The following is a 25384-nucleotide window of genomic DNA, read 5'->3' as shown; positions in this document are numbered from 1 at the left end:
CGATGGCACCACCAGGAAGACAGCCCTTAGGTAATGCTTGTGATATGGCACCACCACAATGATAGCCCTGAGCTAGTACGTGTGACACCACCTTTTTTGATGGCACCACCAGAAAGATAGCCCTGAGCTAGTGCTTGTGACACCTCACTTTCTGTGGCACCACCAGAAAGATAACCCTGAACTTGTTCTTGTGACACCACACTTTTCCCAGATATTTTAAGTTGACTATCTTGAAACCGGAATAGATAGAGAATATATTACTTGCAATAAAATGGTCCCTTCAACTTGGACTACAACATATCAAGACTAACGTTTTGTCTAAAGAAATCCTTTAAGGTGATGGGATGATCAGTATAAAAACGTTGGGTTTATTTTGAAACGTCTTGTAAATACAGAACAGAAATTTGATATAAATTTAATAAAGGTTAACAAAAATTGTATTATACAAGCTTTAATGATGACGGGTACGTAAGGGAAGAGCACTAACCATATCGAGGGCGGGTATACCAGTCTTGCCGAATGATCACAGTTTTTAAGCTTTCTATACACAACAATTCAATTTCTTATCTTATGAGTTAATATTTTTGTTACTACTAGCACAACATCTGACTTTCATGAGAGGGGGATCTTTTGCATAGATCTAAGTAACCTTAACTATACAAAATAGACACAGATTAAGTATGTTGTGGTTCAATAAGGCCCACAACTTCAGTAAAAAGCACCAACCCATAACAAAAAATTGTACGTACCTGATTCCTTTCTATAAAGGGAACACCAAAGTGTCTATCATGAGGACTCCAATATTGCTTTTAGAATGTATATCATCAGTGCTATTGTTTTTAGTATGTATGTAAACTTATTGTACCATTACACTAGCAAAACAGGCTGTAAATTGTTAGTTAAGAAGTTTCTAACCATGTGGAGGGGGCGACATACATTTTGCTTGCAACAAAAATATATCTTGTTTAACGAGTTTTTTTTAGCATTGAATAAAGATCCTGATTGTGAAGGAAGCATTTGAGGGGGGGGGGGGCGGGTGGGGTGGGGATGGATTCATACATTTACCAATGTTGGTGTAAAAGATTTTACAAATGGGATGTGGGCACAGGGTACTTTAGTTTGATGGATATTTGCAGAAGCATGTTAGAACATTTCACAGATCAAAGGAAAAAAACAATTTTTTATGCTTGTTTCGATTTATATTTATTTACAGACTGTCATTCATAATGGAGAAAAAAATTACGAGAAGTATGTGAGAACTGAACACTTAACTTCTAAACAGATGCAACCCTCCAACCCACCCACCCACCTCCGACACACACCCACCCCCTCAACTCTCACCCCGAGATAGAGAGACATTCAATATAGGAGTAACTCATATTATGTACCAATATATTTCAACTGGCAGTGAAGTCACGTAGATTAGAGCAGAACATTTATAAATGCTCAAAGATTCTCATCAGTGTGTTTCAACTTTGAAGTATGATTCTATGATATTACTATCGATTGTGATACATACTGCTTACACTACTTCAAGTCAATGCTGGTTAAACATGTTTCTTTCTTTACAAAGGCAATTAAAATTGAAACATAAAAACTATTTACAACCTACTTTGGTTTCAACTACAACAAGATGGAGATGGCGAAAATTCAAGGAATTAAAGAAGATATATAAAACACGGCATCAATCAAGTAAATGAGAATTTTTCATTTGGAGCTATAGTATTAAATTCCCCATAGCTACATTTAAACATCACTGTTTTCCATTATCCACAGAATTTTCTCAAGTATAAAGATAGCTAAATTTAAACATCACAGTATTCCACTATCGACCAAATTCTCTCAAGTATGAAGGTAGTTCACATTTAAACATCACAGTATTCCATCATTCACCAAATTCTCTGAAGCATGAAGATACAACAATTCCGGTCTAGAATTATCCCAAATTTTAGCCACTTTCAAATAAATGCACTGATGTCTAGAATCAAGTTCCCACATGTCTCCTACTTAACTACAATACACATTAGTAACTGTACATTTTTACAAGCACGAGTCCAATATATGCAGATAAATTAGCAGTAACAATGGTGCATAGTGCAATGGGTGCATAGATGTAACTGGTGGATATGTATACAGAATAGATGAAACTGGTGCTTATGTATCAGACTGCAATACAGCATAGATGTAACTGATGGTTATGTACTAGACTGCAATACAGCATAGATGTAACTGGTGGTTATGTACTAGACTGCAATACAGCATACTGTAGATGTAACTGGTGGTTATGTACTAGACTACAATACAGCATAGATGTAACTGATGGTTATGTACTAGACTGCAATACAGCATAGATGTAACTGATGGTTATGTACTAGACTGCAATACAGCATAGGTGTAACTGATGGTTATGTACTAGACTGCAATACAGCATAGATGTAACTGGTGGTTATGTACTAGACTGCAATACAGCATAGATGTAACTGGTGGTTATGTACTAGACTACAATACAGCATAGATGTAACTGATGGTTATGTACTAGACTGCAATACAGCATAGATGTAACTGATGGTTATGTACTAGACTGCAATACAGCATAGATGTAACTGGTGGTTATGTACTAGACTGCAATACAGCATAGATGTAACTGGTGGTTATGTTCTAGACTGCAATACAGCATACTGTAGATGTAACTGGTGGTTATGTACTAGACTGCAATACAGCATAGATGTAACTGGTGGTTATGTACTAGACTACAATACAGCATAGATGTAACTGATGGTTATGTATTAGACTGCAATACAGCATAGATGTAACTGGTGGTTATGTACTAGACTACAATACAGCATAGATGTAACTGATGGTTATGTTCTAGACTGCAATACAGCATAGATGTAACTGATGGTTATGTACTAGACTACAATACAGCATAGATGTAACTGATGGTTATGCACTAGACTACAATACAGCATAGATGTAACTGGTGGTTATGCACTAGACTACAATACAGCATAGATGTAACTGGTGGTTATGTACTAGACTACAATACAGCATAGATGTAACTGATGGTTATGTTCTAGACTGCAATACAGCATAGATGTAACTGGTGGTTATGTACTAGACTACAATACAGCATAGATGTAACTGATGGTTATGTACTAGACTACAATACAGCATAGATGTAACTGATGGTTATGTTCTAGACTGCAATACAGCATAGATGTAACTGGTGGTTATGTACTAGACTGCAATACAGCATAGATGTAACTGATGGTTATGTACTAGACTACAATACAGCATAGATGTAACTGGTGGTTATGTTCTAGACTGCAATACAGCATAGATGTAACTGATGGTTATGTACTAGACTACAATACAGCATAGATGTAACTGATGGTTATGTACTAGACTACAATACAGCATAGATGTAACTGGTGGTTATGTTCTAGACTGCAATACAGCATAGATGTAACTGATGGTTATGTACTAGACTACAATACAGCATAGATGTAACTGATGGTTATGTTCTAGACTGCAATACAGCATAGATGTAACTGGTGGTTATGTACCAGACTGCAATACAGCATAGATGTAAGAGGTGGTTATGTTCTTGACTGCAATAGCATAAATGTAACTGGTGGTTATTACTAGAGCATGGATGGAGATTATTAATGTACAAATATATCACATGTCAAGAAATTAAAGAGTGACACACTGATTCATCCACTCACACTATTTGCAATAGCAATTAGAATAAATTTCCCAGTTGATGCTGTTTACGATATCTCACAACTCTTGGGCAAACACCTGGAAAGCATTATTGCTGACCCTGAAGTACCATATGTACTCACTGAGGGTGATGTAACTGCCGTCAACTTTAAACTTCAACCACTTAGATTGAAATTCAGTGCAGTAACCCTTTTATATTGGAATTGAAGCAAAAGCTTAAGTCCCTGGACCTTGTATAACCCATGGTAATGTAAGAGGGTATGGTAAATATAAGAATGCTGGAATTACCATATGTACACAGCCTATGGTTTTTCCACGAAATCACAAACAGCTTATAAGCTCAAGCGTAAGCCTTCCGGCTGCGCTGTTCAAATTTAATAAATACACTAACTGCTGTCTGCCTGAATGAATTCCTTACAGGTCTTCCACACAGTCTTCTCTCCTTCAATACCATTTCATGGAAATTTAGCATTTCTATGAACAATTCCTGATTACTTTCTGATCATAATATGGTCAAATGATTACTTCAAGTATCCTTGAAGTATCTATCAACACTAGATTTGAGAACCGTGATGGATTAAGTTGATAATCAGAACATGAGGGTATTGGATACTGCAATAATACTGTATGTTACGAGACTGACTGTACAGAAGAGATACATCAATGTTATTTACAGTTCAGCGATGTATGTAATGAATTACTCTGGTCCCTTGTGCTGGAAGAAGACAAGCTTGGCTTCATCTTTACGCAGGTTTAGTATGTTGTAGACGTTACCTGTGACGAGTAAAAACAAAGCAGTGAGATCTCTAACTTGCGTAACACACTGCATTAATTCTGTGCCTAGAAATGGTTATCATGTAGAGTTATACTAACCAGAGAGCTTCAAATTCACCACATATGCAGTGTACAGCCTACAACAAGCCATGTACATAGATATATTTATGCATTATAGAGCTCTGTCCATTACACATGGCAAATAGTTCCATTATCCAGGGATGTGCGCAGGATTTCCTGAGTGCCGGGTATACTGATTGCCGTCCTGGGGGAGGGGTCTAAGGGGGAGGGGTGTCCCCCTCCCTTTGAGAGTTTTCTTGATTTTCGAAGGTGCTCAAATGCCAAATGCTGGCACTTGTGTAGCTTTTTAAGCACATACACAAGTAATAGTTTTGCTAACAATTTACATTTTTTAAATTTTTTTTAGTGAAATATATTACGTACCTAGTAAAAGTTATTAGTTTGTTTCAAAGAGATTTTACAAGTGACCGATTGAGAGCCGTAAGAAATGTTTCTCGCAAGCATAACTGATGCATTATTAGTCTGTATGATTTTGGCATAGGCTAGGCCCAATTTATGTGGAATATATTGTTAAGAATGTCAGGATTTTAGATAAAAATAGTGCTGGGCGGTATTCACGATTTTTAAGACAGTGCTGGGCGGTAATTTTTAGTGCTGGGCGGGGCTGCCCAGCGTGGGCACATCCCTGATTATCTAAATAATGTCAAAGCGTTCTAATTTTGTCGAGCATACACACAACATGCCACAAAATATATATATAAATGCAGTTATAAACTTCCACTCACCAGGTGGAACAAAGAAGAAAGTGCCACTTTCTAAGGTCTGTGTCGTTTGGTGGATGGTAACAGCTAATTTCCCTCTCACTATATAAAAAATCATGGTATCCCTTTGGAGAAGCTGTAGGCCCTTTTCACTCTCGGCACGAATCAGGAGGGTTCCTGTAAGTTTAACAGGGATCAAAATCATCTTCAAGGAATAAATACTCTTGTGGCAGACAATGTGACACTGTCATGTAAGACAAAACTAATTCCCATAGACTGCAATATCTTCTTAATTCTAGCGCTATGGACGGCTGTTTGGAGATGACTCATGCTTTATCATGTATAAACCTATACTTACTCCTGGTAACAGATGATTGTAGGTGGCAGGTGATATCATCAACGCTCATATCTTCTCCCCATTTTCTTTTAATATCAAATATATATTTTTTAAATATTTAAATATTTAAAAAAATTTTTTTTTAAAGAGACTGGGCTCATGTAATAGATAGTGAGTTTTGGGCTTGCTGCTAAACTTGACATGGAGCTGAAAGGGGCAATGTTAAACATAAAAGTAAATTTGGTTCCTTGTAAGCTGATATTAAATAAAAAAAACACACTATAAACCGATTTGTCCCTAGTCATATGTTAAATGATCTTTGAAATATGACAATGATCAGCCCTGACTTGTGCTGCATCAGTAATTCTGTAATTTTGAAATTCGGCGACTCTTCTACACAAGTACGATATAAACGATTTGATAGGATCGTGTGTTTTCACCACCATATATATATATAGATGGACAAAAAACTTACCTGAATTAAATGCCGGCTGAAGAAGAGATTTAGCGATAAGAATATTATCTGTGTCGGTAGGAGTGCTACCGGTTGGACCCACAAATAAACTGGTATTTGGTGTCCTCACAACATCTGCAAACAACAACAGGAAGCAAGATCGATATATTGCTCATGGAGACAAAATGAAAATTGTCTCAAACTTCACCTAATGGATACAAAGTCAACAATGGCTTCACCAGTAAAGGATAAACTGAACTTTACATTTTTGGATAAATGTATTCTCATGGAGACAAAATCCCTTCTGAGTTCAACTGTGTAGAAGCTTGGTCCAAAAGAGGCTAATCAGGATAAAGAGGATGATGATACTAAATACATTATAAGTATTCCATTCATTAGACACCCATCACTGATTTTCAAAAAGTCTCGAAGTAATCATCTTAAACGCATCAATAAGAACTTGAAGTGCTTTGTTGTATTCAAATCTTTCAGAGTTGGCAATTATTTTTTCCCTGAAGGATATGACTTCTATGGTACTCAGAGCTAATGTCATTTATTCATTCGAAGGTTCTTGTGACAGAAATCAGGCTTACATTGGTAAGACCAAGAGGCATTTAGCTGTGAGAGTCAAGAAGCTTTCTGGGAAATCTGCCATCTTTGAACATATACTGTAAACCAGTGCAGAGATTGTAAGAGCGATGAACGACTCACAGCTAACTACTTTTCCTAGCCAGGCGTAGCTTTTAACCTTAGTGAATCCTAGTAGAATTATTGGGTCATATGGCAATATATAAATGTTACAGAAGATGTCAACTTACTGACTAGGACCTCCCTTTGGGTTTCAGGGTTAACAACGGCCACTGGATCACTAGATCCCTCGTTGGCTTCCTCAGGGACCGGCAGGTGAACAGATAAATTCTTAGGAGTGATTGGTATTGTGCGACTCCCTACAGAAAAGAAAACAGATAATTATTAATTGTTTTAATTAGGCAGCTGAAAAGATGATTTTTAGGGCAGAATTTAGTCTTGATGTGCCATAGTCAAAGAAAAAGAAGATAATTTTATTTCATTAATCAGTTAAAAGATGAAGTTTAGGCAGAATTATAGACTTCATATGAAGATACTGTAATTTTATTTCATTAATCAGTTAAAAGATGAAGTTTAGGCAGAATTATAGACTTCATATGAAGATAATTTTATTTAATTAATCAGTTAAGAGATGAAGTTTAGGGCAGAATTTAGTCTTGATGTGCCATAGTCAAAGAAAAAGAAGATAATTTTATTTCATTAATCAGTTAAAAGATGAAGTTTAGGCAGAATTATAGACTTCATATGAAGATAATTTTATTTAATTAATCAGTTAAGAGATGAAGTTAAGGCAGAATTTAGTGTTGATATGCCATAGTTTTAGAAAAAAAAGAAGACAATTTTATTTAATTAATCAATTTAAAGATGAAGTTTAGGCAGAATTATAGACTTCATATGAAGATAATTTTATTTAATTAATCAGTTAAGAGATGAAGTTAAGGCAGAATTTAGTGTTGATATGCCATAGTTTTAGAAAAAAAAGAAGACAATTTTATTTAATTAATCAATTTAAAGATGAAGTTTAGGCAGAATTATAGACTTGATATGCAATTGTGAAAGAAAAAAACAAGATAATTATATGATTTAAGTAGGCAGCTAAAAGATGAATTTTAGGCAGAATTTTGTTCTTGATATGTCATAGTCAAAGAAAGAGGGAATATATCTTGAGTGCTAAAAATATTTTCTATACTTATTTCTGTTTTAAAATAATGTTAAATCTCTGGAAAGCTCCTTTAATGCTTCTTTGATGATGACAATCTCCTCAGTGCAGGCCTAACATGATAATATAAGAAAATTTCACAACTAACTCTGTGCCTATACTGTAGTCATCACACTAATGACCTAGTGAGTATGAAGTCTACTATGAACAGCATTTAACACTAAACCAAACTGGACATCAAAGTACTACACTTAAACAATTGTTACTGTGTGGTCTTAACAACCTTGTTCAAGTGGTCCCATTATGGATGCTATCTACATATGTTACTGACCACTGTGATTAAACCGCAGAGAAAATTGTTTAAAGGTACAGTAGTCCAATCATCTGAGACGACCAAAATTGATTTTTCAGACAAAAAAAAAGACAAATTTAGTGGTTGTCTGCAGAATGACTAGTTATCTACCTCTAAAATTAGATTGCATTGTAACTATATCCACAATTAGGTCAAAATGTTAATTGGTATGATACTCCATCACTCTTGAGATACTGGAATAGAACAAAACTAGTTGTAGGCATATGATTAAACTGAAGCACAACTGGATTGTTCTATTCACCAAACCTACACATCTATAGTGTAGATATGGTGTTCTATTCACTAGACCTACACATCTCTCCTACAGTGTACATATTGGTGTTCTATTCACCAAACCTACACATCTACAGTGTAGATATGGTGTTCTATTCACCAAACCTACACATCTCTCCTACAGTGTACATATTGCTGTTCTATTCACCAAACCTACACATCTACAGTGTAGATATGGTGTTCTATTCACTAGACCTACACATCTCTCCTACAGTGTACATATTGCTGTTCTATTCACCAAACCTATACATCTCTCCTACAGTGTACATATTGGTGCTCTATTCACCAAACCTATACATCTACAGTGTACATATTGGTGTTCTATTCACCAAACCTACACATCTCTCCTACAGTGAACATATTGGTGTTCTATTCACCAAACATACACATCTCTCCTACAGTGTACATATTGGTGTTCTATTCACCAAACCTACACATCTCTCCTACAGTGAACATAATGGTGTTCTATTCACCAAACATACACATCTACAGTGTAGATATGGTGTTCTATTCACCAGATCTACACATTTCTCCTACAGTGTACACGTTGGTCATTCTTTGTAATTTTGGGACAACCAACTTTGCTTTTCAGACTACCCAAAAACACGTAAGACCTGGTTGTCCAACCGACAAGCAGAAAGAAATTCTTAAATATTTACCCTGTGCGATAAATGTATGTACAATATAATAAAATTCCCACACTGCATTTTGACTACACTATCTTTTGCAGTACGGAAAGGTCATTGGACAAGTGGTAATTGAGCCTATGAGTGATAGGTTGCAATTTTTTAGTCTTGCAGGTCTTATCAACTAAAAGTGGTCTTAACATATTTTGCAGACCACGTTTTTCCCATGTTAAGTACTTCTTAAATATCGAGATGCACAGATAACTAATTTAATGATTTCCGTTGCTTAGCAAGTTAAAGCAACACTTAAAAACCAAACTCTCCTACTTCATAGAGTTGTAAAGAGAATATACCTAACACAAGGCTTACAGGCCAGTTCTTTTCATCACCTGAAAAGAAACCATCCTTCAAGATACATTCCACAGCAAGCATTTCTGTTCAACTTGTTTTACCCCCCAGATGCAGGTTAATTTGATCTCACAGGTACTATATAAACACACACAATATTGTCTTCCATTTTAAACAAGGCTCCAGAAAATACATAAGGCTGATTATCACTCTCCAGTTAAGACTAATCTCCCCCCTCCCCCCCTACCCCAGAAAGGAAGACCATATTTTGGAAGAAGATATAAGTTTTACCCTTCTGTCTCTTCCTCCTCCTGATCCCATTCTTTCGTCCATATGGCTGATAATCCCCCTCTGGTGAGTTTATCCCCTTCAGAGCAAACCCTCCAGACTTCCGCCTCTCATAGACTGCCCGCTCGTTCCTCCAGAACTCCAGTGGTCGAACTCTGTTCCTCTTTGATCGTCTCGCTGAATGGCCCTCCTGATCCGGTGGGACTGTTAGAGTTATCAGAAATATCAACCATGAATTGTATGACAGTAAAGTAGGATAGGTAATTCCCAAGTGGTCCACTTTTCATGTTTCTTATTTTCAGTTCGATAACGGAAGTTTGAATTAGATTAAAACTGGTCCAATGGGATCCAGGGATCAAATTTTTACTTATATCTCAGTTTTGTTCCATTTTCATCCTTCTGTATGATGACTGCAGGCAAACAAGACAGTTACTGCACTTTTATTTAATGGAAGCAAAGTTTTGGATAGCTGATTTTACATTTTGTTCTGTAGAACTCATTAGCCCTACAGCTGAGGTGGGAAGAGTGTGTTCCACAGGCTATAGGGTATGCTGCCCTTAGGTTAAAAAGAAAAGAAAAGGCCATTTGTCAATGCAGCACACAGAACCTGATGGCAAGGGAAAAAAGCCTGAAATATGTATAATATCTCTTTAGAGATAATATCTCTTTAGAGATATTATACTTTTACGAAGAGCGTTGTGGTCAAGTGGTTAAGGCAGTGGACTTGTGATCTAAGGATTACAGGTTCGAGCCCTGGCCAGATCATTGCGTTGTGTCCTTGGGCAAGGCGCTTTATCTCCATTGCCTCTCTTCACCCAGGTGTATAAATGGGGACCTGCGAGGTAACTTGTAAATATAGGTGCGTGCGCCGGTTTGTGGCTGCACCCTATGGGAAGTCCCCCGGGGGACACGTCGTTGTGGTGCACTGTGGTGCCCCAGGAGAGATTGATTGAATTGTGCACACTTTGGTGTGTGGGTGTGACAAGTTACCAATGACCAGGGGTTAAGTTGTAAAGTCGTGTGAGGAGGCATTAGCCTCATACAAGACTGTAAACCTTCAACTTTAACTTTAACTTTACAGGGCCAACTTCAACATAATCTACTTACTAATCCAAGCCTTGGGTAAGGGAATATTTTCAAAGGTAAAGCGGCATCTCTGTTTCTTGGAGTGTAGTCTGTGCTTCCTGACTACCTTAGCACTTTTCAGTATTGACTGAGGACTGAATGGTCCTAATGAGAAAACATAACAGGAAAAAGACATTGAAATGCATCTGGGCTAACAGGAGTACAGAACCAGAGTATTAACAAAAGAAAAGTTGGTAACATTCTCTTCATGAAAGTACTTTTTGAATCCCTTAGTCGTGACTCTTATACGGTTACTAGATTCATCTCACCCAGTGAGTAAAGGAAAAAAACAGAAAAGAACATTATTAGAGTATAAAAAGCATTAAATTACACATCTCGTCCCAAAATGACTGCTATGACGTAACCACATCCATGTTGGAAGTAGGGAGCCTTACGGTTTAGGATGAATTTGGGATCTGTGAACTAAGCCGAGAGCGCTTGTAAACTACTTTCCCACTTGATGAGCTTCAGCCATTCTGCTATGCAGTAAACTGTCGAAACATGTTTTTGGCTTATTGAACCTTGACCCCTGATTCTCTAACATCCCAAATCACAGAACATTTAATGCCTAGGTGTATATATACCAAAATTCCAACAGTCTCATGGTTTGGGAGATGTTTACGATTCAAAACAGATACGTACGCCTGCATTCGGACACATTCCAATGAATAAATCTCACCTGTTTGAGGCTGATATGGACTGCTTTCTCTCCTCTCCGATGACTCGGCTGTTGTTAACCCTCCATCTTCATCATCCTGTACTGAGTCAACACTTTCTGCATCCATCTCATCTCCACCAATTTGGCTCTCTGCTTCATCAGTGTCACCCAGATCTCCTTCCTGTTCATCTCCTTCCTGTTGATCTTCTTCCTGTTCATCTCCTCCCGGTGATTCTTCCTCTGCGTAATTCAGTGTTTTCTTCACCGTATATATCCTCTCCTCTTTGCTTCTGTCACCTCGCTTCACCTTGCTCTTCGTCGAATGGAGATCGGTTGATCTTCTGGTTTTTCTATCACCTGATTTACTGCTGGCGTTTGCATCTTCATCTTTTCTCATATCAGCATCTTCCTGCTCTTCAACCTCTTCTTGCAAAGAGTCTTCTCCTTCCTCTTCAACATCTAGCCTCTGACCTTCAATAGATGGTGCAACCATCTCCTCACCAGCTTCCTGTACATCGATCTCTTCCTCGACTGCTATGGAGGATGCTACCGAGTTCTTTCTTCTAACCCTCTTGGAAACCCTCCTCTTATTAGAAACCTCTTTAACCTCTGATTGACAATCCGATGACGATAACTCACTGTTTGATTTACCTCTTCTCTTAGCTTCTTCCGCACCTTTATCTTTTGTGGTCTGATCAGAATCGTCATCTGATGACTTCTGCCTCAGAGATTTCTCTTTTTCAAACCTTTCCAAACCACCCCTGGAGTCGTTTTCAGAGTCGCTCTGTCTTGTTCCTCGTCTTTTCCTGGTCGTCCTTCTCTGGAGAGCATCTTGAGTGCTCTTTTCAAGCAGACTTTCCTTCTGGGATGCTCCAACTGCATCTTCTGCCTGGTCTTCTGCAGATGATGAGTTTGTTTTACTAATCTTTTGCTCCTTTAACCTAATACCATCCTCCTCCTCCACCTCCAATGTTGCCTTAGACTTCCTTGACTTGCCTCTTCTGTTTTGTCTTTTGGTCTTATCGTTACCATCGCTACTTGAAGTACCGCTAGATTCGCTTTTCCTTTTACCTCTCTGTTTCAATCCTGTCTGCTCTTCCACCTTTTCTTCATTCTGAGAATCATCTGAAATTTCCTTCTCCGTCCCTGAAGCTCCCTCATCTATTTGGATCATTTCATCTTGTGTCTCCTCACCATCAGGACTACTCTCCTTCTCTTTCCTCCTTGACAATGATTTATTCCTTCTTGAATTCTGTCTGCTGACAGATGTCAACCCAGCAGATTTCTCCGCATCATCCCTTGATGTGCTGACGGGGCCTTCATCTCCTCTTTCAACCCGATTTTTCGTTCTGCCTGTTTCCTGTGCCATGTGGGTGCCTCCATTACCTACCACCACTTCTCTTTCTCCATCTTCTTCCTGATGTTGATCGCCAATGCTGCTCTGTTGTGACAGAATCCTCCTACTCCGCCTCTTACCGGCTGCATCTGTCGCTAGTATTTCTTTTGCTTCTTCCTCGGCTTGAGTTTGTAACTCTCCATCGGTTCGCTGCCTCGTCTCATCTTCCTGATCTGTTGCTGGTGGAGGCGGTGGTTCCGATTTCTTTTTTCCTCTCGACTTTCTGGTCTCACTCCTCCTTCTTGGCACCTCCTGAACATCAGTCTGCTGGTTCTTACCTCTCTTTGTTTTGCTTCTATCGCTTCTATTTCCAGAAGACTTTCTTTTCCTTTCTTTGGCTTTTGAGTCATTTGCTATCTTCTCATTGTCTACGTTATCTACCTCAGCGACACAGTCGGTGTCATCGACGATTTCAAACATGGTATCACTATCTTTAATTGTTTCAGTTGCTGAGCTAGATACTCCTCCACCTTCTACTCCATCCTGCAGATCCATTGGCGCATGAACGTCCACTACCACAGTGCTAACGTTCGTCTTAGTTTGACTGGTAGTAACATTAAGTGTCTCAGGGTCACTACTCTGGACAGTTGCTTGCTCCTTTTCTGGTTCGTGGAGATCAGTCTTTTTGCGTCCAGTCTTCACACTTTTTCGCTTACTGGTTTCAGATCTCTGGTTAGTCTTTGGGTCCTTTCTCTCATTAACCGCAGACTTTCTGCCTCTTTTATCGACAAATGATTTTTCACTTCCCTCGGAGACCATGACGATATCAGCCTCCTCGGCGGCTGGCGACTGACCTTCGTTGAGATATGCAGTGCTTGACAACAGCTCTGAGAATCGAAAGGAAAAGACTTGCCCGCTAGCCCTACTGGCTGCATCAAACAAAGAAGTGCGTTCAAGCTCCTTGTTGCCATGGAGTTCACTATAAAAGAAAATGAAAATTGAGAAACTGAATACAGTGAAGACAACAGATCATCATCATATTCTGATTGTAGAAAGAAAGATAACTCTACTATGGTTTCTACAAGGAGAGATAAAAGGATTTGCTCCATCACCTCTGCCTCCCCCATTCCATTCACTGCTTCCAATTTGCCTTGGATGAAAATCAACCTCAAGTTCTTTTCCAACTGTAGGTTTTTTCAAAGCATATATATAAGCATTAAACTTTTGGTATATTGTCAAGGATAATGTCTGCTTTAAAGTATTAACAGTTAAAGGAAATTTTTAGTGGCAGTCTATTGGGAATATGAAAAAAACTTGCAACAGTCCTAGTTCGGGGATTTTCATCCTGTGATCCAGGAGAAGTGAATTTTTGAACCTTGCGCCAACTTAGTCTAATATAATTTGAAGTTTGAACACTGGAGAACGATGAGTGACTGTGACGTCATCGCGGAACTTCATTTCGGGGGCTGCAGGGACGCTACCATTAGCATGCTACGCTTTAGCGAGAAAAGTTAATCTTTTTTAAAACTGAACTGTTGTGATGATAAATGTGCCACATAATTCAACCTGGAATGGTTGGATTCTTGATCAGGAAGATCCTGATTCCAAATATAAGACGGATGAATGCTGTTGTACTGTGTGTTAATATTCTTACAACTGACCTGACAGTTTTACCCTTATCCTTTGAAACTGAATTAGTTTCCTGAGGCAACGTCTCTGACTGACTGGAATCTTCTTCCTCCTCGGTCGCACATGAGAAACTTAATCTGTTATTAAAATCATAAATAATAAAGAAAATATTAATAGATTAGACCATTACCTAATTGTACTTGTTCACTGTGAAGATAAACAGTTTGCACACAGGATGTTATCAGGGAAAACTTAAGCTTTTGCCATTCATGTATATAACAATATGGCATTTAACGAATGATCTTATGTAATGCGTACAAACCGTCTACAAATTTTGGCATTGGTGTAGAAAATCTGCACATCTTGTGCACAGAAGGGAGTTCCTCTGGAACACTGAAGACTTTCAAGTTTAAAACGACATTATAACAGAGCTTTCTACAACTTTCTGTTTTTGGTTCAATGTTTTCTCTCTTTGAAATGGCAATCAAAAGCTAAACGTTTATACACTATACTTAGTTTTCTTATGACTCACACAGTCATTTTAAATTTTCCGACTTAAACAAACAAGAAACTTAAGATAACATTACATGTATAGCATCATGCTTCATATTTTGTGTCTTAAATATAAGGAAGCATTTTCTAGATCTAGTATTACAGTATCTGTGGAGGGCTAGAGGAAGAGAGTGTGAAAAGTGAGGGAGGGGAATGGTGGTTCATTTTTACAGCAGTTTTCCATGTGACACACAGGGTTTGTACTTTTAGTTTGTATTGCTTAACCCACAAAGGAAAGTAACCACAGTCCAGTTAACTTCAACTCTAGGAATATAAACCTGTTAGACCTTTACTTCTTCCTGATCCTGTTACTAAAGTCAAACAAACGGTTTGCAGCCATAAATCACTAAGACACTTCACTTTACCTTTTCTTGGTCAGAGGGAATATCTGAGTTTGCATGGGACTGGCTGAAACCTCATTTCTTTCAATTGTCTTCTTCACCACAGTGTTGGGTTTATCTTCTTCTCCTGTAGGATGGTCCTCATTCTCCATGATCTCCTCTTTCTCAGAGGTAGAATTTTGCACCCCTCGTGCATCATCCATCTCACCTTCTTCTGTCTCTCCACCTTCATTCTGATCAGTTCCTGCTTCTACATCCCCTTCAACTTCCCCCTCTTCATCTGTTGCAGGTTTATCCTCCTCAACAGCTGAAGCAACTGTTGACCCTATGTCTTCTTCATCTTTAGTGTCCACATCATTAACATCATCAACATCATCAGTGACATCATCATCTTTATTCCTTATCCTTTCCTGTGGCTTTTCAGGCTCTTTTGTTGCATATAGAGGGGGTCCCTCTGGTGACAACACAGGCGAAAAAGAGTTCATTGACCGTAATGGGGAACTCCGCTGAAAATTCAAACAATAATAATAATAATCATTAGCAAATATTTATCGAGCGCTTTATGCAAAGGCCTCAAAGCGCTTAAAACAAGTACACAAATGTGCAAGACAAATCACTGTAAATTTTGGAATAAATGTATTTTTAAGAGATGCTTAAAACAGTCAACCGATGGTGCATTGCGAATTGAAGATGGTAGATTGTTCCAGAGATGAGGTGCAGCAGAGATGAAGGCTCTTTCTCCATAAAACTTTGTGTTTTGGTATGGCTGTTGGCAAGAAGACACTTTGTAGACGAGCGAAGTTGGCGTTGAGGATGATACTGAGGAATTAAATTTGTATTGTAACCAGGGGCAAGGGAGTGTTGTGATTTGTACGTTAAGAGGAGGAGCTTATAAATTGACTGATGTTTTAATGGAAGCCAATGGAGTGATTGAAGCACTGGAGACATGTGATAATGACGCGATGAACATGATATTAACCGGGCAGCAGAATTCTGAACAGTTTGAAGTTTTTTCAGTGTAGAGTCAGGAAGGCCAAATAAAAGGGAGTTACAGTAGTCAAGCCTGGGCATTATCAAGGAACATACAAGTTTTGTTGTTATATCTTTGGTTAAAAACTTCCGTATCCGGCTGATCTTCCATACGGCGTTATATGATGATTTGCAAACAGCATTGACCTGTTGTTTCATGCTTAGATGGGGATCCAGTACAACTCCTATACTTTTGACGTGCGTGGACGGAGTGATGGTAGTCTGATCAATTTTGACTGAAATAGATTTGGTTGTTGTGGATTTAAATTGCGAGGTAGCATGGAGGATTTCAGTCTTTGAGTCATTGATAAAAAGATTGTTTGATATAGCCCATGATTTTACATCTGCAATACAGTTTTGGATTTTTTGAATAGCATCGGAACAATGCTACATACAGATAAGGATGCACAGAGTATGTATCACAGAATGAATATTTGTTCATCTGAGATTAATAGAAGTCATGTAGTCTTGTCCCAAACAAAATCCTAGCTTCATTAGGCCCACTCCTACTAAACAGGAAGCAGAAATGACTTCTCTCCCTCAAGTAGCGTGTCACATAACTTGGTCAAAACTTGCTTTAAATTCACCTGCAGTAGAAAATTGTCATCACAAATACTGTACACCTATACAGCTGTCACAAACACTCTATGGCTACAATGCAGAGCTAAAATATGAGGTTTCCTCATCTTGATGCACAAATCAGAATTGAAATTTTTAAAATCTCTGGAGTGCTTTCACGCTTGTCTGGAGGTATTTCCAACTGCAACGGTGCAACCAGCATAAACATCTTTTCTGAAAAAGCTCATTTCTTTGCTACATTGGCCTAAAATTATACCTTTGCCATCTGTCCAATTCTCCTAATTTAACCTTCACGAGGGAGAATTTAAAGTATCTCTAGCAAGAAGCAAACCAACCTAGCATTATTTCATCATCAGACCAATCCTGATATTTGCCTAACTTGCTTCTGTTCTGTGCAAAAGGACCGCAGCACCAGACTATTTTCCAGCCTTCGCTGCAACCGTATTATGCCAAATCAAAATGTTTGTTTACTTATATACAGTATTGATTTTCAATGATGACGAGAGCAGTAATTGTCTTGAATATGGATTCCTCTGGTCCCATCCTCCATTTCCCCTTGTTTCCACACTCCGCTATCACTCCTCTTTTCATAGCTCTCTTCCACCCATTTTTAATCCTCTCTTTGTCCCTCCACTGTTTATCTCCTACCTCTCCTCTTCCCCTGTTGGTTTCTTTCTTCTCTCCATCCCTTGTCTACTAATCCCCTCACATCTATCTCTTTGTGTTCACCATGCTCATTAACCTGTCAGTATTGTGTTCGTGTTTTTGTCCCATCTGTTACTGTTACTTGTCATTTAGTCTCTGAAGAAGATCCTGCTAGGATCGAAACGTCAGGCCAACTTACTTTTGAACAATATGCAAGACTGTTTAATAAAGTTTGTCTATTCCGATACAGTTCCTGCTTTGGTCATACAGTAGGGGCAAACATACTATCAAAGCACAGTTAAATATGAATACTATTATCAAACCCAGCCTGAGCTTCTTTGTAAACTAGGTCATCTTTGAATCTGCAGATTTCTTACTAAGAGGATATACTCTTGCTCTTCATTTTAAATTGCAACTTCTAATAAACAAGAGCATCAATGATGCAGTATCTCAATACTGGAAGTTTTCATTTTGATTCCTAATTTCAAATCTTTGCTCTGTCTCTACAATTATCAATATCAATCATGGTACAACAAATATATAACTTGCATTTTTGCTACTTTGCCACGAATAGTCTCTGCAGGTTACACTTTATCCTGCTAGTCTTGCCTTTAGCGCTTATTGCCTGTTAGTCGAAAGAACGACGTTGCAAGGTTTAGTAATGTCATAGAATATTTAAGAACTTGTTTTTCATGTGGTATCCTTCATCTTAGGTCAGTCTCTGTTGGACTTTTTGGTCATATAGTTTGATGTCAATGACAACAGCCAAATTAGAAGAGGCGAACAACTCGACCATATTCTTGATGCCTGCCTTGAGAGCTAGGCCTATTGACCTACTGTATGTTATTGTAGACTGTAGTGGTGACTACCATCAAAACTGTGTCCACTTCTAGATATCAAAACAACCCACGTTTTTCCATCTCAATTTTTCGGACATGAAGATTTCATGGATTTATGACTTGGAAAAAATAATGTGAAAGAAGATTACAAGTTTTTATATGCAAGTGATGGGTGGCCTCCTCTTCCCCTAATAGCCACCTCAGTTCCTCTCCATTTTGTTATTTTATTTTAATTCTTTGTACATTTGATGTCAAACATTACAGGTTCAAAAGAAAGCTAAACATACTTCTTATAACCTTATACATCTTAGGCCTATATCCTTATAAATAAAACATAACCTTATACAATTTTTATTGTCTTATCAAAGTTGTGATGCTATGGCCGGCTCCTCTTTTATACGTACCCATCAAACAAACTTACCCTGGTCCTTCCTAGAAAAAGCTGTCTGAACACCAGTACAATGCTAATGTGGCTATCACTGAAAGCCTAATAGGCCTAGTGGCCTATATATATATATATATATATATATATATATATATATATATATATATATATATATATATATATATATATATATATATATATATATATATATATATATATATTTTTTTTTTTTTTTTAAATTGCACTAGGCCTACAGTAAATAGCCTTCAGAAATACAAGAATGTGTATACGTAATTATACAAAATACATGAAGGGCAATCAAACAAACTTATCATGGCCCTTGCTCTGAAAAGCTACCTGAGCACCATTATAGTGTTCAACCGATTATGCATAACAGAAAATACCGATTACTGATTATTTTTTCATAATCGTACCGATTCCGATTATTTGAAAATGAGAAAATATCCCGTTTATACGAAATCGGCAATAAAGTTTGACAGAAACAATTATTGTTGTGATTTTCCCCAGTTTCCTTTTGCTTCGTTGTTATACAAGGCTCTAAGGTACCATTTTGTATGTACCAAATTACCTCTGGAGTTTCTCGGAAAGAATTTTTTTTTTTTTTAATTTCCAAAATACGGAGATATGACATCCTACCTAGTCAGCACTGTGCTAAGCGAATGGCCTAACCACCTCGACGTAAATGTCACCTGTTAATGGCTTGAAATGGGCTACGAATAGTTACTCAAAATATCCATCTCAAAAAGTATCTCAGACAAACCATCCATCTGCAATCTTTACCAAAGTGTAAATTTTAATGACATATTGCCTTCATTCCGACAATATTTTGTACTTATTTTCAGTATTATACCGTTTATGAACAAATAGAAATGTTACGAACTTGAAGTTAAACATACCTATTCGTTACCTATATAACTCCATTCAGGTTCAATTAGAATGTGTAAGCTTAGGCCAATCAAACTGAAAAACAAATTGCACCATCGTAACTTGTTTAAAATTACTCTAAAATGTAATACCAGATTGATGTAAAGAAATAATAACAACTAGAAACTACTCCAATATAAAATATAACATTCCCTCTATAAGACATATCACTTACATTACCTTCCAAACAAATGCCGATTTCCAGCAAATTGAAAGTTGTAAACTAAGCTACGCAATTTTTCTTTTTTTTTTTTTTGCAAACCGATGGTTAGGCTACATTTCCCATTGACTTAGTGTGGTTGTTAGGCTAACATGTGGTCGAAGATTGCAGTTTCCGTGGATATTTTTAGTTTTTATTTGCGACACAACTAGAGCGAATAAACAGATGTCAAGTTTAGATTTCCATGCAGTTGATTTAGTGTGAAGTAAGGCTACTATGTGGTCGGAGATTTGTGAGGATTTTAGGTTATTTTCGCTGGTACTGCAGGCCGTAATTTACCACGGGAAGTTCCCGGTGATTGTGCGCGACCCTCTCGCACTGCTTCAAATTTTGATGCGGGGTGAGAAAACTGCGCGATTCGCGATGCAACTGCAATTCCTAGCTAAAGCAAACGCATGTCACAATTAATTTTACACAGACACCTGATATAAAGAGGGCGATTTTTTTATATTTCATTTTTCTTTTTCGCACTCGTAATTGTGCTTTAGGAGGGCTTTTTAGCACTTGCGAGGGCGAATCGCCCGTTGCCCCCGCTTATTTCCTACCCTGTCCAGCACATTCCTGAATTCGCGAAATTGCTATTGCTGCTATGCTTACTGTGCCAAGAAATATGCAGCCAATAACCACGAAGGAAGCAAAATCGGCGACCCTGGCAGCCTAATTTGATGAAAGTATACACTGTGAAAGACGTATAGGGGGTGCCTTTTTTTAATATTTCGTAGTAAAAGAACAAACCTAATTCATCAGTTGATATTTTCAACTTCCATATGTTTTTGAATAATGATATTTTCACCTTCCATATGTTTTTGAATAATCGGTATGACATAACTGGTATTCCACGTAATTTTTACCGATACCGATTATGTACCGATTATGCAATATTCGTACCGATCCCGATTCCGATTAGGTTAATCGGTTGAACACTACACCAGTACTATCCTTAAATGGATGTTACGTAGAATTCAGCAGTACAGAATGTAATTAGCATGCAATACACTAACACCTCGCGTACCTAACTACAGAACAGAAAATTGTTCGCGAGGGTAGCCATTTTCGTATATCTAACATGTAGCTGTTATGAGTCATAGCCAATCTGCTACAAAACAGACTTGGGGGCGGGGCTTAATCATCAAAAACGGACCTTTTTACTAAAAGTAGGGGCGGCAGCTCAGTGTTGTTTTAAGAAAGAAAAATCATTTAAACATCAAATAAAGCAAATAAAAGCCATTAAATGTCATATACATGTAGTAAAATTCTTATTAATACCTACCTGTAAACAACAAATGGAAGTTTAAAATTTTAATAAAATATATAATACATAGGACCCTACTTAGACGATACCACTGTTGAAAGACAGTTCTATTCTATTCTCTTTCATAAAACATAAGTTTTGGAGCGTGTGCAAAACAGCTGTGACAAAGTGTGTTTTCAGTCCAAATTGGCCCGATTTGGACATAAATCGGTGAAAAAGTCACAGAATGAGATACAATTCTGGAATAAAAAATAGTAACTTTTGTTGGTCTATATGATATATTCTTGCTCTGGAAATTCCAGAGAAAAAGAACTTTGTTTGAAGACGCTGAAAAAAATTTTAAGAGAAGAGAAAGTCCCACTTACTGTTACAATATCTCTATACATGTAATGTATTGAGATAAAGATGAGTTGTACTATCAAGAAGATCATTCTAGATTCATAACTTTTCAGAGTAAAATTATATATAATATATATTTAATGAATACTAGTTGTATTCGTTTGCAGTCATGACGTTGAACAGACTATGTTGGTTTACTGACCTTGTTTCCTCGAGACTTTCCTCTCCCTCTCTGGCCACTCCTGCCTCGATTCTGCACAGAAATATTCTCCTTGTTAACATCGAATGACAGTTCAGAGTTCTCTGCTTCTACGGAGGTTTGAAAACAATAAGGAAAAGTAGTCAGGTACAGTAATTTACTTTGGTAACATTGCAAAACACAGTTTGACAAAAATTTTGAAGTTTTAGTACAATGCCTCAGAAAAAGAAACTCGACTACAGTAACGTTGGAGGAAAAAAAAGAAGAGAAAAAAAAGAAAAACTGCTAGAGCACCAGCACTCACATCAAATGGATAGAATATTTGCCTAAAATGAAATGGAACTGGTGCTACAATTTTGTAAATGTTTTACCAATATTTAAATAAAAATTCCTGATCTTCTTACAGTATGTAGCACATTTTGTCAGTATCAGGCACAAAAAATATTTAATTGCTTGGCTGTTGCTGTCACAATACAGTGCAAACTTTTTTGTATGGGGGGGGAAGCTAAATTATTACACATTATTCTCTTTTGCTTCTTGAAAAGTAACTGGAATCGCTTGGGACGGTTGACTGTACCACTAAATCAGCTGCCACTTTAGCTGCTCTCTTTCCTATCTTGATTTGGGGATCTCTCTCTTACATGGTTAGGATCTGTTACCTGTACATGGTTAGTCGTTCTTAGGTTATTGTCTCCTTTATCTAATAGATCTGTACACATTACCAGCTACTGTGCGAATACTGACATACATAACTTACCACTGTCAGTGAAATAATCATCAAAAACCTCAAAGCCGTCACTATCTTTCCTGACATCAGTTTTCAAAACAGCTCCTGTCCGTCTGTACATAGCAAGATTTGAAAGGAAGGCAAAATGTACTTTATAACGGTACAAAACACTGATACATATATATACTGTAGATCTACTGTATGATCACTGTGCATCTGCATCCATGACTGTAAAATATGCCAACCCCTTAAAATGCAGTTCAGTGTGCGACAGTGGTACACATTACTGTATGTGTACTAATGTCACACACTGTAAGCCATTATGTATGTTTTCATCTGATGTTCAATCAATTTGCAGCTTGAACATGATCACAGGCAATAATGTATCCTACGGTACATCTATATCGCAATGCAAAATGGGTAAATATACTGTACAGGTCATGCCAGGATCCATAGTGCTCAGCTTTTGCATACAGCAACACAGTAATTCAATAGAGACAAAATCCCAGAGTGTTCAAAGCTACTGGTCAACACTTTAGCACTGAATGGCTCTTAAATCAGTACATAATGACATACTCTACTTAGCAGAGAATGGTAACTGCAGTGACAGCAGAAAGGTTGTGAAACTACATGTGGTGATCATCTCTTACATTAACAACAGGACTTTGTGACTTACAAGGGAGGTCACATATTACAGTGTTTTTTCAACGATGTCCATTCCATGTGATGGCTTGAATTATCAAAGAACAAACAAATCACTGCTATATGGTGAACAAAGCAATAATTAGTACAGTACAAGGGCGTAGGAACCGGGGGGCTGGGGGCGCCAGCCCCCCAGTGAAAAATATGGAGGGTGGAAGTATCATTCCGCCCCCCCACTTCGCAAGTCAGAAAACCCCTTTTTCATTTCCAAATGAGAACAAAATCTCATTTGGAGCACCAAATTGCATCTAAGGGCAGGTGAAAATGCAAAATTATATACAAAATAGAGTGGTTGGTTGAAGAGTGCTATATTGCACCAAATTGCATCTGAGGCCACCTGGAAATGCAAAAAAAATCCAAAGGGGAGGGGGCCACCCCCTCCCCTTAGACCCCTTCCCCAGGCCAGCCATCAGTCTTCAGCCCCCCCCACTCAAAAGTACCTTCCTAGCCACTGGTACTGTATGAATGATTTCGAAGATGTTGCACTTGTAACAGCATTGACTTACAAAACAAATGTTATCAACCTGCTTCTGACCTGACCTAGGGTCTTATCGACACAAACCCACTTATTTTGTTTACCTTCCGATTCCTTCTATGTAGAAAGGGTTGACAATTGGCTTCACCTTCAAAGATTGCTTTTCCTGCAAGGCACAAAAAAGACAAATATATCTGATAACGTTAATTTCCATTCTTGCTGTAATAAGTCTGATCATATGCATACTAGTATGTACAAAGTACTACAAACAGAGCTAATATACACAATGTTTATAATCTGCAGACTATGGCACCAAAATCTGTCAAATTTATAGGTTAACTTGTAGGTATATATTCTGTACCACCATACAGTACCTCTCTATACCTTGAAACCTAATGGCGGAAAGGTACATTTTAGGAATGAAATTTAACCTGGTGAACATGAATGTATCGGTGAAACTTTCTTTCAATCGTGTGCAGGGATAAGTATTAAGTACACCATATTCAAATGTGACAGTTCAGTGGATAGACTGAATTGTAGTTACTGTAAGATGAGATTGAGTAATTGATACACAGTATATGTTCTGTATGTACGGGTTGATTGAATAGATTTAATTGTAAGTTTGTAAGAGTTAATACACTGTCTTCAAATAAATACTAGTTGGTTGAATAAATCAAATTAAATTAGGTTGATTGTGTTTTAAAAAGACTGATTTTGACTGTCAATTTAAATGATGGATTTTGTGTATTTTCTGGGCTTAGCCTAGGTAGAGTGGAGCAAAGCAATAAACAGTGTATGACATACAGTGCACCCACAATAATATGCTCTTTTTTTATAGTGGAAAGAGCATATTTTCTATGGCGGAATGACACTGCCCCTCATGTTAAGTCTTAAGATTTATACATTTGAGAAGTCACCATCGAGTGACACTACAAATACCATTAGGCTTATTACCATACAAGTCAGGCATAAACAGATAACAGCTGACATGAAGAAGCCTTAAGTTAGGCCTCAAGGGCTAACTTGAGCACTTTGCTCAGGCATAGGTCTAACGATAGAAACTTAACTAGTACTAAGCAAGGAAATGGGTCAAAGCCCTAGGCCCAACTAGTGAGTACTGAGTGAGAGTAGTGTTCAACTTTTGTGTGGACCTACTGTAGGCCTAGCTGAATTTGAGGGCTCTGAATGTTGCCTCTTGTAAAGTAGGCCCTAGGCCCCTACTGTGGTTTTAAAAAAAAATCTATACAGTTAAGAAATTGAATAGCAACTTGAACATGCGATACCAAGTGAAATATTCCCAGATGTACTTACCAAAGTTACAGTACATCTCCCCTAACGTTAGTGTTACTCTTACGCTACGGTGAAGGCTGCAATATATATGCCACAGTAGTCTAGGCCGTACTGCAGTCAAACGTTAGTGTTACATTTACAGTGCAGCCTAACTTTGTCTGAGGCCTATCCTATCGGGTTAATTATGGATAACTTGACACTGGGTATAAAGCACTGGCTATCACCAAAGAACAAAATGAAACCAAATACTCACCAAAAGAGGCATTTTTGGAAGTTCAACCAGAGAGGAACATCAAAGTGTATGGTTAAACTTCTGTGTTTACTGTCAAGGAGTCATATTTGTTGACTACGTTTGATTTTAGCGGTTAGTCAACGATGGCGCTATTCAA

General features: G+C 37.8%; 1 protein-coding gene across 1 annotated transcript; it reads right to left on the bottom strand.

Moving 5' to 3' along the window:
* Positions 1-131: 131 nt before the first annotated feature.
* LOC139984899 (uncharacterized) lies at positions 132-25384 on the bottom strand. Its single transcript, XM_071999026.1, has 13 exons — positions 25249-25384; positions 23810-23871; positions 22559-22641; positions 21805-21911; positions 15394-15875; positions 14509-14613; positions 11533-13826; positions 10836-10958; positions 9732-9932; positions 6892-7020; positions 6095-6208; positions 5307-5459; positions 132-4500 (listed from the first exon to the last, which is right to left on the bottom strand). The coding sequence occupies exons 1-13, from the start codon at positions 25258-25260 to the stop codon at positions 4424-4426; spliced, it is 3942 nt and encodes a 1313-aa protein (XP_071855127.1). The 5' UTR covers positions 25261-25384; the 3' UTR covers positions 132-4423.

Source organism: Apostichopus japonicus, chromosome 2 (assembly GCF_037975245.1).
Source record: "Apostichopus japonicus isolate 1M-3 chromosome 2, ASM3797524v1, whole genome shotgun sequence".
Classification (NCBI taxonomy): Eukaryota; Metazoa; Echinodermata; class Holothuroidea; order Aspidochirotida; family Stichopodidae; genus Apostichopus; species Apostichopus japonicus.
The sequence above is the reverse complement of the archived record's forward strand: the minus strand, read 5'-3'. Positions and strand labels throughout refer to the sequence as shown.